Genomic DNA, 13,684 nt, shown 5'->3' with positions numbered 1-13,684 from the left:
AGATATCTATAGGTCTGTGTTACATATGTTTGCATTCATCTAAACTCAGCAAAAAAAGAAACGTCCTCTCACTGTCAACTGCGATTATTTTCAGCAAACTTAACATGTGTAAATATTTGTATGAACATAACAAGATTCAACAACTGAGACATAAACTGAACAAGTTCCACAGACATGTGACTAACAGAAATGGAATAATGTGTCCCTGAACAAAGGGGGGGTCAAAATCAAAAGTAACAGTCAGTATCTGGTGTGGCCACCAGCTGCATTAAGTACTGCAGTGCATCTCCTCCTCATGGACTGCACCAGATTTGCCAGTTCTTGCTGTGAGATGTTACCCCACTCTTCCACCAAGGCACCTGCAAGTTCCCAGACATTTCTGGGGGGGAATGGCCCTAGCACTCACCCTCCAATCCAACAGGTCCCAGACGTGCTCAATGGGATTGAGATCCGGGCTTTTGGCTGGCCATGGCAGAACACTGACATTCCTGTCTTGCAGGAAATCACGCACAGAACAAGCAGTATGGCTGGTGGCATTGTCATGCTGTATGGTCATGTCAGAATGAGCCTGCAGGAAGGGTACCACATGAGGGAGGAGGATGTTTTCTGTGTAATGCACAGTGTTGAGATTGCCTGCAATGACAACAAGCTCAGTCTGATGATGCTGTGACACACCGCCCCAGACCATGCCGGACCCTCCACCTCCAAATCCATCCCACTCCAGAGTACAGGCCTCGGTGTAACGCTCATTCCTTTGACGATAAACGCGAATCCGACCATCACCCCTGGTGAGACAAAACCGCGACTCGTCAGTGAAGAGCACTTTTTACCAGTCCTGTCTGGTCCAGCGACGGTGAGTTTGTGCCCATAGGTAATGTTGTTGCCGGTGATGTCTGGTGAGGACCTGCCTTACAACAGGCCTACAAACCCTCAGTCCAGCCTCTCTCAGCCTATTGCGGACAGTCTGAGCACTGATGAAGGGATTGTGCGTTCCTGGTTTAACTCCGGCAGGTGTTGTTGCCATCCTGTACCTGTCCCGCAGGTTTGATGTTCGGATGTACCGATCCTGTTGTTACACGTGGTCTGCCACTGCGAGGACGATCAGCTGTCCGTCCTGTCTCCCTGTAGTGCTGTATTAGGCGTCTCACAGTACGGACATTGCAATTTATTGCCCTGGCCACATCTGCAGTCATCATGCCTCCTTGCAGCATGCCTAAGGCACGTTCACGCAGATGAGCAGGGACCCTGGGCATCTTTCTTTTGGTGTTTTTCAGAGTCAGTACAAAGGCGTCTTTAGTGTCCTAAGTTTTCATAACTGTGACCTTAATTGCCTCCCGTCTGTAAGCTGTTAGTGTTTTAACGACCATTCCACAGGTGCATGTTCATTAATTGTTTATGGTTCATTGAACAAGCATGGGAAACAGTGTTTAAACCCTTTACAATGAAGATCTGTGAAGTTATTTGGATTTTTATGAATATTCTTTGAAAGAGAGGGTCCTGAAAAAGGGACGTACACCGGGCCTCCCACTCCTCCAGTTTGCGCTATTCTGTGAAGGGAGTAGTACACGGCGTTGTACGAGATCTTCAGTTTCTTGGCAATTTCTCGCATGGAATAGCCTGCATTTCTCAGAACAAGAATAGACTGACATGTTTCAAAAGAAAGTTCTTTGTTTCTGCCGATTTTGAGCCTGTAATCGAACCCACAAATGCTGATGCTCCAGATACTCAACTAGTCTAAAAAGGCCAGTTTTATTGCTTCTTTAATCAGAACAACAGTTTTCAGCTGTGCTAACATAATTGCAAAATGGTTTTCTAATGATCTATTAGCCTTTAAAAATTATAAACTTGGATTAGCTAACAACATGCCATTGGAATACAGGAGTGATGGTTGCTGATAATGGGCCTCTGTACGCCTATGTAGTTATTCCATTACAAATCAGCCGTTTCCAGCTACAATAGTCTTTTACAACATTAACAATGTCTACACTGTATTTCTGATCAATTTTAAGTTATTTTAATGGACAAAAAATGTTGCTTTTCTTCAAAAACAAGGAAGTTTCTAAATCACCCCAAACTTTTGAACGGTAGTGTATGTGTTTGTATATTCTGTGTATGTGTTCCACGAGTCTGAGTGTGCATTTCGGGCAGTACATCAGTGCATGGCAATCCAATTGGCCTGGCTGAACACTGGTCCTTCAGGTAAGATTATTGACTCTGCACTTTTGCTGTTATTATGTGGATGAATCCTTCCTCCCTTCTCTCTCTCTCCCCATCTTTCTCTCTAACGTTATTAACCTGCTGCACGAGGAAATACTCATTTGCTTTACATGACTCCACCCACCAATTTCTAGCAGAAATCCATACCATTGGCCCGAGACAATGGAACTAAAGGAATTACCTCAGAGGGAATAGTGTACTGTAGAATGGGATTACTGCAGAATGTATAGAATTGTGTGTGTATGTTTGTGTGTGTGTGTTTGTGTCTGTGTATGCGCGCGTGTCGGTGTGGGCGCGTGTCTATGTGTGCGTGTGTGTGTGCACATGGCACGCGTGTCTGCCAGAGAATAGGATTGTAGTAATGTCCAGAGAGTGGGATTAGAGGAATGTTTCTGGAGAGGACGAGCAGGAATATTTGGAGATTATTATAGATTATTACAGAGTAGGACTGTTAAGGATGCCGGTAGAAGTAGATTGTTATGTCATGTGGATGTACACAACACTCGCTTTACCACTGACTCAAATGTCTACAAACTGTATGTGACATTGTTTCTTCCAATGGATTTTCTTTCCCTGTGATGTATAATGAATGTGAGCTGGGACCTTCTGTCTGTGCCATGCAACTGTGCAATGCAATTCAAGCATGTTTATTGCTGCAGCCTATTCTGTGCAGTCAGTTGCATTGCATGCACTGCACCAAGCCCATCTTCTGTCAGCGGACCTTGCATCACCCTGTTTGTTCTATCCCTACCTGCCATTGTCACAGTCACAGGCAATAACATTAAAAGCAAAGGTACCACGTTCATAACCCCAAAGCATTTTATGCATACAAAACAAAAGCTGCCCATAGGCATCCATCCAACTACGTGCATGTTTGGAATTACGTCCTCACTCTCCTCTCTTCTTCATTCAATCCTTTCATTACCCTTATTATTACACGTCTGTCTTCCTTTCAGTCAGCCTGAATCAGATTCTTTAAGGGGCTCTTCTGAATGTTCCCAGTCACACAGCTAGATCCATGTCCCAACCGTCCCCCACGGTCATATGCCCTATGCCCTATGCCCTATCCAAATGGCCCTACTACTCCAGCACCAGTCAAACTATGTTGGAACACATGGCTGATGAATCATAGCCCCCTCATTGCTGTGCATGCATACTAGGACTACTTCCTGTGTCTTTCTTGCACATTCGATGGAGGTTTCCTAAGTGAATTATTCGAATAGCCTACTTGGCTATTGGGTTGTTGTAGTTCCTATTCTCCCTGTCCTGAACTACAACTCGAGACTACAGCTGGCGACCATATAGGATCCCAAAGCACAGGGAAGTGACTGACAGTTGGTTAGGTAGCAATGGAGAAATAGGTCATAGAGCTAAAAATACTTATGTGTCTCTCTCTCTCGTCTTCGCATGAAGACAAAGAGAAGAAGGTCTATGTGGAAAAAAGGGGGGAATGATGGCAATAAACCAGAAAAGAAATGCCCTCACAAAAAGACAGCGAGAGAGAGAGAAGGGAGAGCGAGCTAGAGAGAGGATGCTCAGGCTTCAGTGAACTCGGTAGGCCTGGCTGTTCGTTTAAACAGTGCCTGAACACAGGATTATGTGGAATTAATATCCATCAGATCAGTCAGGCATGGCAAAATAACTATCACAACAGTCAGTCAGCCTATGGCCTCTTCCTCCAAGTAGAGTGACAGAAGGAAAGGATGGGGGGAAAGAAGGAAAAAGGTAGTCAGTGGAGGAAGAGAGAAAGAGTTAAAAAACCAAGAGACATGATAAGGGCAAGGGGTAGGGGTAGGTTTGAGGATGAATGGAAGGATAATTAACAGAGAGAGACCCCTAAAGATCTGAGAATTGAGTTGTGAGTCAGCAGTGGCAATATGAGGGCAGCAGGGGGTGGGTGAGCTAGAGAGAGAGAGAGAGAGAGAAAAGGTGTAGCAGAGAGATTAAAGGAGGACTAGCGGAGAGGTTAGGGGAATGTCCAGTAGTGTTGGTTCTCGGAGGATTTGCCTCCACACACTGAACTCTTTGAACCTCTGAGATGCATGGGACAACAGTTGAGTGGTGTGCTCCGAATACTCCAAATCAGTAGGCTAGATGACATTATATAAGCAGCGGGAGCAGTGGTAGAGGATATTAAGTAGACTAGACCCTTACTGAGAAACATTCAAGTCAGTATTAATCAGTTCACAGTCCAGTGATGGCTCATATCCTATGCAATTCCCTTTGTTCCCTGCATTCGTAATTTTCATGCAAATAAGTCAAACGAATCTCCTTGACATGGCCTTGCAAAGGCCTCTGGGAGCATGTATGTCCCCACTTGTTCCCAGTAATTGAGGAACCAGAGACAAGGCGGACAGCAGAAAGGCACTCGGCCGCTCCCATCACTGGGAGCACAGAATATGTAGAGGGTTGCTAAATCCCAATTAACAACTGATAAATGACAAAAATGGGTGGTAGGCTACTGCTGGTTGGCCTAAACAGTTTGTGACTGTGTATTCTATCTGCTTTCTAGAACAAGATGAAATTGGACATCTTAAAATGTATTTAAAAACAGCAACACAAAAGCAACAAATTCATATAAAAACGTTCTAGCTACTCTCCTATAACAACGGGGTAGCCTAAACAGAGAATATTATAATGAGAAAATGAGCGGCATAGGTGATGCCTCCAGCGCCACCGTTCACCTCACAGGTCTCTGTGCTGTACACGATCACTATCGGTAGGCAATAGGCTGATTTAATGACATTTTAAGAGGTGCCGTTTTGCCTTACTAAAACTCACACACGATTTGCCATTTTATTTATGCATAATTTAGGCTAGTTGGCCATATCCTATGGCAACAAATAGCCTAACTTGTGTTAGTTTCCCCAATAAGTAGAATGCCATCACTGCCGCGCATCGACTGAGTCAAATACATTGTGTTATAGACAAATACATTAATTAAAGCAGTTCACTGTTTCTTATAATAGGCTATTCGTATACTTAGGGTAGTTCGTTGTGAATTACATGAAATGTCGCCTGTCTGGATTTCAGATAGCGCTGACAGCACAGCATTGCAACTACATTCCCGCTCAGGTAACATCCGATGTGTTCTGCGCTACAGTAAGCTACCACGTTCTTTGTTAGACAGGCTGCAAATGCCTAAATTTAACCTAAGAACACTCCAAAAGTACATTTTCGAGAGTCGAGTTATTATGTTTTCCATTATTTCTAATCGAAAAGGTCTCTCGGGTGCATTTTACCAAGCTGACAGACGCACAGCCACCTTTTGGACACGAGCACGGGCTGCATTCTGCACGTTGAAATGTTCTTGTGTAAATTCTGCACAAAGGAATCGAATGGAAACTTGATGGAATGTTCAACGCGACTGGCAGAAATAACACTAGTCTAATAAAAGCAACCAGTCCCGGCACATAAGTTAACCATTTTATATGATGCTAGGCTGCACAATATTTTATCAGGTGTCGGAGCGAAAATGCGCTGCCTGTAAACACTGCTGCCATTATAATCGAAAGCACGTAGGCTATTTTGCCAAGAGGTCTGTCTACAAGAAAATTATATCCAAAAGGTATTAGGTTTCAGCCGTCGCGGGCTACCACCGGCTTGGTTTTGCCTACCACAATAATGTGAACAGGTATCAAGCACAAACTTTTCAAAAAACCGCTGCCACTCGCTATTATTTGCTATTATTGGGGAGTCTGTTCGATAGAAAACCGCTACCCGATCTGCCATGCAAGTTGGCTGCGATCTTGTCTATTGACTAAGGATACCGGGTAATAGATTGTACCTCAACATTCCACCATAGCGTCCTCATGCAATTGATGGCTCAGTGAAATTGTTTCTAGGCATGCATAGGCAGCTCTGCATTTTGGAACATAACCCGGCAAAAAATGAAGCTGTTTCAAATATACCTTTCCATCGCTACTACACTACCATTGAAATATATGTAGCTTGCTATATATATGCTTGCGATGTAGCCTATAGGCAGGATACTTATTTACGATGCATAACATTGTCAACGATTAGCTAGGCTACATGGACTGACAGCATCCACAAATGTATCCCTAAAAATGTAAAAGATAAAATGTATGCACTTACGATTTCAGGGGGTTCTGTACCACTGTGGCCATTTTGATATAGTATGATAGATACAATGTAACACTGCAGATCCCCGTATTGCACATGTAATATACCAGCAATTTCAATTTCATTCATTCTCTGGGGCTGCGGCTGGGGCTGCCAGCCAATAGGAGCGGGAACGTTCAGTGACAGGTCTGGGGAAATGTAGTTTTTGCACATGTCAATATGTAACATGCTGAGAGTCAATGCACTACAACTACCAGGATGTATCGCGGTCAACTGTATAACGGTCCCGCCTTGGACTTCTATGGGTAAACCAAACCGTCTACTGTAATGTCAAGGTTGGTGTGCTACTGGACTGTCAGTCTGTAGCTGCCATTCTAATTGATGCATTGTTTGCTTGTCTTGCAGATATAGAAATACATTTTAAGGGCGAGGCTGTACGCGCACTATCTCTCAGTGAGGATGCTACAAAGAGTTCTGTTCTGTGTTTCAATGTAACAATAGCAACTTTTTTGATACACTGTTTCAAATATAGGATGTTAAATTGTAGATTTATGTTTCACCAAAATCAGAATTGCATCCTGTCTTGGACAGTGCCCAGGTTGGAATGTAAGGTGAATTACCTATTTGTGTATTCACTTTTTTTTCTTCTCTTAAATCGATTGTGCAAGGTTATACTAGCTGGGCTCATTCCCACAATAACATCAGTGATAATCTTCACTCCCCAAATGTTCCAAGAATTTGAATCCAAGATCAGATGTACTTTTTGGATGACTTTCGAATACACTAAAGGGTCCTTTACTTCATCTTGTTAGATTTAATATAGACAGAGGGGGGGGGGGGGGGGGGGGGCTTCTGGAAGAGGGATAACTAAAATGTGTTGATAGGCCAATTGATAATGATATAATCTATTCTAGGTGAGCCGATGCTGAAGAGGTTGAATAATTTATCATTTTGGGGGACAGTGGAGTAGGGAGGATAATTGATTATTTTAGGAGTTGCCTCTTCATCTGTTGAACCAAGACAGTGGGCACAGCAGTGATGGAATTTCTCTCCATGTCATTTTTGCAGCAGTGGTGCCACTGAAGCCACTCTCTATAAATCTCTGCTCACAAATATTTAATGAACATTAGCAAGCTCATTCTATGGAAGGATTATTCCAATAGAATATACCCAGGCAGAAAATGTTCAGAATTTACTGTGGAGTGCATGTCATAACAAGCAAAAGTGCAGTAACTGCACATTTGGTCAAAAATATGTTACCGACATTTTTCACACATTCAATACATGTTTTATCATGTGGACAAATATCCTGCCTCCATTGTGTTGTGTTATGGAGAAAATGTGGGGTCATGTTTGCACAAAAAATAGTTACAGTGAAACCAAGGAAAAAAGCATCAACAGCCAGTTACTGCCTTTCACCTTGGTTTCACCGATCTTTGGGCTGCAGTGTCTATGCTTTAACTTGGTATTATTGATTGTTCTTTGTTGATACAAGTATCAAACTACACTACATGACCAAAAGTATGTGGACACCTGCTCGTCGAACATCTCAATCCAAAATCATGACCATTAATATGGAGTTGGTCCCCCCTTTGCTGCTATAACAGCCTCCACTCTTCTGGGAAGGCTTTCCACTAGATGTTGGAACATTGCTGCGATGACTCGCTTCCATTCAGCCACAAGAGCATTAGTGAGGTCGGGCACTGATGTTGAGCGATTAGGCCTTGCTCACAGTCGGCATTCCAATTCATCCCAAATGTGTTCGATGGGGTTGAGGTCAGGGCTCTGTGCATGCTAGTCAAGTTTTTCCACACCGATTTAGACAAACCATTTCTGTATGGACCTCGCTTTGTGCATTGGGGCATTGTCATGCTAAAACAGGAAAGGGCCTCCCCCAAACTGTTGCCACAAAGTTGGAAGCACAGAATCGTCCAGAATGTATGAATGTATGCTGTAGCATTAAGATTTCCCTTCACTGGAACTAATGGGCCTAGCCCGAACCATGAAAGACAACCCCAGACCATTATTCATCCTCCACCAAACTTTATAGTTGGCACTTTGCATTGGGGCAGGTAGCGTTCTCCTGGCCTCCGCCAAACCCAGATTCATCCGTCGGACTGCCAGATGGTGAAGCGGACTATCAGCTCCAGAGTCCAATGGCAGTGAGCTGTACACCACTCCAGGTAACGTTTGGCTTTGCGCATTGGTGATCTTAGGCTTGTGTGCGGCTGCTTTTTATTTTATGAAGCTCCTGACGAACAGTTCTTGTGCTGGATGTTGCTTCCAGAGGCAGTTTGGTACTCGGTAGTGAGTATTGCAACTGAGGAGAGACAATTTTTATGCGCTTCAGCACACGGTGGTCACGTTCTGTGAGCTTGTGTGGCCTACCACTTCGCAGCTGAGCCGTTGTTGCTCCTAGACGTTTCCACTTCACGATAACAGCATTTACAGTTGACCGGGGCAGCTCTAGCAGGGCAGAAACTTGTCAGCAACAGGTGTGGCTGAATTAGCCGAATCTACTCATTTGAAGGGGTGTCCACATACTTTTGTATATATAGTGTATATGAAACTGACAGCCACGTACAAATAAATCTATGAACACAAGTTTGTGGTGTTAAAAAAAAAATTGTCATGGAAACATATTCCTGTGGGAGTACCATGCAAGAAGGCAGTAACTACCATTTTGGCTCAAAGGTCAGGGTCAATATGAATAAAGAATTACAGAAGATAACAGATGCCTACAACTTATTTGGCTGGACAATAAAAATGATCCCTCAGTTCTACTCAATTAGCAGTTACTGTTCTTTTGCTTGGTAGGGCATTGTCTGGAAACCCGATGTTGAATTGCATTGAATTCTAGGCCAGGCAAAAATGAAGGTTTGAATCAGGAAAGTTTCCTCTCACGACCTCAACAAGCCAGAATGTGGAATAAAATTATATTTTGATGTTCTTTACCAGTTGTTTGTGCGGTTGGTCCTTTTGGAGGTATGATTGTGAAACGATATATCCACAGGAAAGTATAGTTACGTCAACTTTTCAAATCACTGGTAGTTTGTTCAGATTTCTATCACCTAAAACATGCGCACAAGATAAAAAATACATGCACGAGATGCATGCATACAGTGCATTTGGAAGTATTCAGACACCTTGACTTTTTCCACATTTTGCCTTATTCTAAAATTGTGTCACGTCTACTCCTGCTCCCTCCCTCCGGCACTCGACGTCGCCGGTCTACTAACCACCAGTCCTGGCAACCCACATTTGTAAACCTGGCAACCATTGGTTCTGATTTCATGTCCAGACGCTTCTCTTGTTTTCTAACTCTCTATGTTCATTATTATTAAACTCACCATCTGCACCTGCTTCCTGACTCCATGCGTCTTCGTTACAGAATACTGCCCAAGTAATTATGGAAGTAGCCGATGATAAAACCATCTTCCAGAACGTCGAGGAACAGGGTCATCTACTCCACCAACACCACGACCAGCTGGCTCTACTGGGTACGACCATGAAGGAGGTTCTCCGCGTTCACCGCCTCGACACCACCAGCGAGCTTCTCCATACCTCTGACGGAGGGCCTTCTACCACGGGTGGTCACAGTGAGCCAGTCCCCCAGCATACCCAGCCGTCCTCCCAGGTCAGCGATGCCCGACTGTACCGTATGACGGCACTCCATCAAAATGCCATGGCTTCCTACTCCAGTGCTCCCTCTATTTTGCCTATCAGACGGGAACCCCCTACACGAGAAGTCCAAGGTTGCCACGGTAATTTCTTGTTGACTGGATGGGCATTGGAGTGGGCTACGGCCGTCTGGGAGAGGAGAAGCTGGGTTCCTACGAGAGGTTCATTCATGGCTCTGTTCAGGGCGGTCTTCGACCATCCTCCAGAGGGCAGAGAGGGAGGCAAACAACTTTCACAGCCCCGGCAGGGTACCTGACCGCTGCGGAGTACGCCCTCACCTTTCGGACTGTGGCAGCCTCCAGCAGATGGAATGAGCCGGGAATTCCTCACTCTATTCCGCAGTGGACTGCGCGAAGAGGTCCAAACGGAGTTGGCATGTCGGGATGGCAACATATCCTTGGACGCTCTCATCGCGATGACCATCCGTCTGGATAACCTTCTTCAGAGCGTCAGCGTGCACCTCGCCACTCACCTCCCTCCTTTGGCTGTCCTGAGGCAGAGCCTGAAGCCATGGAGGTATGACAGTTTTAAATGCTTTTAGGGGGCATCCAGACTTCCATGCCCGCTATGGGAGCACTATACTACGGCCCCAAATCAATGGGGGCTGGCCTGAGTGATTTATGGAGGTTTTCAAAAAAAGTCAAAAAATATTCTAAATCCGAACTTCTCAGAAATTAGGCTATGTTTTTCATGCACCTGGTTTTATTTTTGGGTTACCAGGCACGATTTTCAATACGGTTTTAAATGCTTTTAGGGGGCATTCAAGACTTCCATGCCTGCTATGGGAGCACTATACTACGGCCCCAAATCAATGGGGGCTGGCTTGAGTGATTTATGGAGGTTTTTAAAAAATGGATGTCTGTACTCAATATGATTCAACAGTGAAAAAACCTCACCAAATGGACATGATGAAATCAACACAACGAGCGATGGAGAGGAACCACTATCACTGCCCGGTCATCCTGAGTTCATCGGGCCAGTCAATTTTGCATTTCTGCAGTATTTTTGAGCATGTCAAATTCGTGATGGTAAATGCCCATTGAAAAATATTGCAAATGCACAGTACATTTGCAATATGATTCAACAGTGAAAAAACATCACCAAATGGACATGATGAAATCAACACAACGAGCGATGGAGAGGAACCACTATCACTGCCCGGTCATCCTGAGTTCATCGGGCCAGTCAATTTTGCATTTCTGCAGTATTTTTGAGCATGTCAAATTCATGATGGTAAATGCCCATTGAAACATATTGCAAATGGACAGCCGTGCACCTGGTGATTGGAATGTGTTACCAGAAGCACATTTTTAAAATGGTTTTTAATGCCTTTAGGGGGGAGCAAGGGGTCTACGGTTGGGTAGAGAGCACCCTCCACCCGTGCCCATCCAATAGGCCCCTTGTCATTTTGGACGTTTTTCAAATAATCTTTATTTTCGACTTTTGACTTCCTATGAAATCATATTGCAAATGAACAAAACATATGCCTTATGGACAAGTAAAAAAATATATACACTGCTCAAAAAAATAAAGGGAACACTTAAACAACGCAATGTAACTCCAAGTCAATCACACTTCTGTGAAATCAAACTGTCCACTTAGGAAGCAACACTGATTGACAATAAATTTCACATGCTGTTGTGCAAATGGAATAGACAAAAGGTGGAAATTATAGGCAATTAGCAAGACACCCCCAATAAAGGAGTGGTTCTGCAGGTGGTGACCATAGACCACTTCTCAGTTCCTATGCTTCCTGGCTGATGTTTTGATCACTTTTGAATGCTGGCGGTGCTTTCACTCTAGTGGTAGCATGAGACGGAGTCTACAACCCACACAAGTGGCTCAGGTAGTGCAGCTCATCCAGGATGGCACATCAATGCGAGCTGTGGCAAGAAGGTTTGCTGTGTCTGTCAGCGTAGTGTCCAGAGCATGGAGGCGCTACCAGGAGACAGGCCAGTACATCAGGAGACGTGGAGGAGGCCGTAGGAGGGCAACAACCCAGCAGCAGGACCGCTACCTCCGCCTTTGTGCAAGGAGGAGCAGGAGGAGCACTGCCAGAGCCCTGCAAAATGACCTCCAGCAGGCCACAAATGTGCATGTGTCTGCTCAAACGGTCAGAAACAGACTCCATGAGGGTGGTATGAGGGCCCGACGTCCACGGGTGGGGGTTGTGCTTACAGCCCAACACCGTGCAGGACGTTTGGCATTTGCCAGAGAACACCAAGATTGGCAAATTCGCCACTGGCGCCCTGTGCTCTTCACAGATGAATGCAGGTTCACACTGAGCACATGTGACAGACGTGACAGAGTCTGGAGACGCCGTGGAGAACGTTCTGCTGCCTGCAACATTCTCCAGCATGACCGGTTTGGCGGTGGGTCAGTCATGGTGTGGGGTGGCATTTCTTTGGGGGGCCGCACAGCCCTCCATGTGCTCGCCAGAGGTAGCCTGACTGCCATTAAGTACCGAGATGAGATCCTCAGACCCCTTGTGAGACCATATGCTGGTGCGGTTGGCCCTGGGTTCCTCCTAATGCAAGACAATGCTAGACCTCATGTGGCTGGAGTGTGTCAGCAGTTCCTGCAAGAGGAAGGCATTGATGCTATGGACTGGCCCGCCCGTTCCCCAGACCTGAATCCAATTGAGCACATCTGGGACATCATGTCTCGCTCCATCCACCAACCACAGACTGTCCACAGACTGTCCAGACTGTCAGACTGTTGCACCACAGACTGTCCAGGAGTTGGCGGATGCTTTAGTCCAGGTCTGGGAGGAGATCCCTCAGGAGACCATCCGCCACCTCATCAGGAGCATGCCCAGGCGTTGTAGGGAGGTCATACAGCCACGTGGAGGCCACACACACTACTGAGCCTCATTTTGACTTGTTTTAAGGACATTACATCAAAGTTGGATCAGCCTGTAGTGTGGTTTTCCACTTTAATTTTGAGTGTGACTCCAAATCCAGACCTCCATGGGTTGATAAATTTGATTTCCATTGATAATTTTTGTGTGATTTTGTTGTCAGCACATTCAACTATGTAAAGAAAAAGTATTTAATAAGAATATTTCATTCATTCAGATCTAGGATGTGTTATTTTAGTGTTCCCTTTATTTTTTTGAGCAGTGTATATAATTATGATAATAAAATATGACAAAAGTATGTTCATACAGTTCTTATACATGTGTAATTGACAAAAAAATCTAAAGAATTTCGAAAAACGGTCCAGAAAGCACTTTTTTAAGCGGGTGATAAGTTTTAGAATTTTTTTTCAAATTTTCAAAATTTTATTGTTGGGTCTTGACTTGTTTTACATTTGCAATATGAAAAATGACGGTGGAGCGCACTCCCCATCTATTGGATTTTTGCAGTGTTACACTTGGCATTTGCCATATGGCATTTGCAATCAGTTTTGAATGAAACAACGTCCAATTGAGTGGTATTGTACATCGTGTATATGTTTCGTACGGTGCCAATAACATCCCATTCATTTTTGTCCATTTCAGGGGGGTGTTCCCTTACATATATACAGTACTTCCATTCATTTTTTAAAACTGGTACCAGGCTACCTTCAGATGAGTCTTTTGTGGCTTGTGGGCATCCCAGAGCAAATCCGACATGTAGGTTACATGTTTGTGAGATTCTCACCTTTGCATAGAGGGGTCATAATAGTTAGTGGTTATAACAGTTCCGACGCTACAGAT

The 13,684-nt window shown here is 44.6% G+C and overlaps 1 protein-coding gene across 1 annotated transcript in view; it reads right to left on the bottom strand.

The window, feature by feature from the left end:
- The window catches only part of LOC139549007 (zinc finger protein neuro-d4-like), a 49,327-nt gene extending 42,895 nt beyond the window's left edge, over window positions 1-6,432 (bottom strand). Inside the window, 2 exon segments of the mRNA XM_071359042.1 lie at window positions 6,316-6,368; window positions 6,370-6,432. Coding sequence (XP_071215143.1) covers window positions 6,316-6,368; window positions 6,370-6,432 — 116 coding nt within the window.
- Between the last annotated feature and the right edge of the window lie 7,252 nt (window positions 6,433-13,684).

Source organism: Salvelinus alpinus, chromosome 22 (genome assembly GCF_045679555.1).
Source record: "Salvelinus alpinus chromosome 22, SLU_Salpinus.1, whole genome shotgun sequence".
NCBI classification, from domain to species: domain Eukaryota; kingdom Metazoa; phylum Chordata; class Actinopteri; order Salmoniformes; family Salmonidae; genus Salvelinus; species Salvelinus alpinus.
This window is presented reverse-complemented; position numbering and strand designations above follow the sequence as displayed.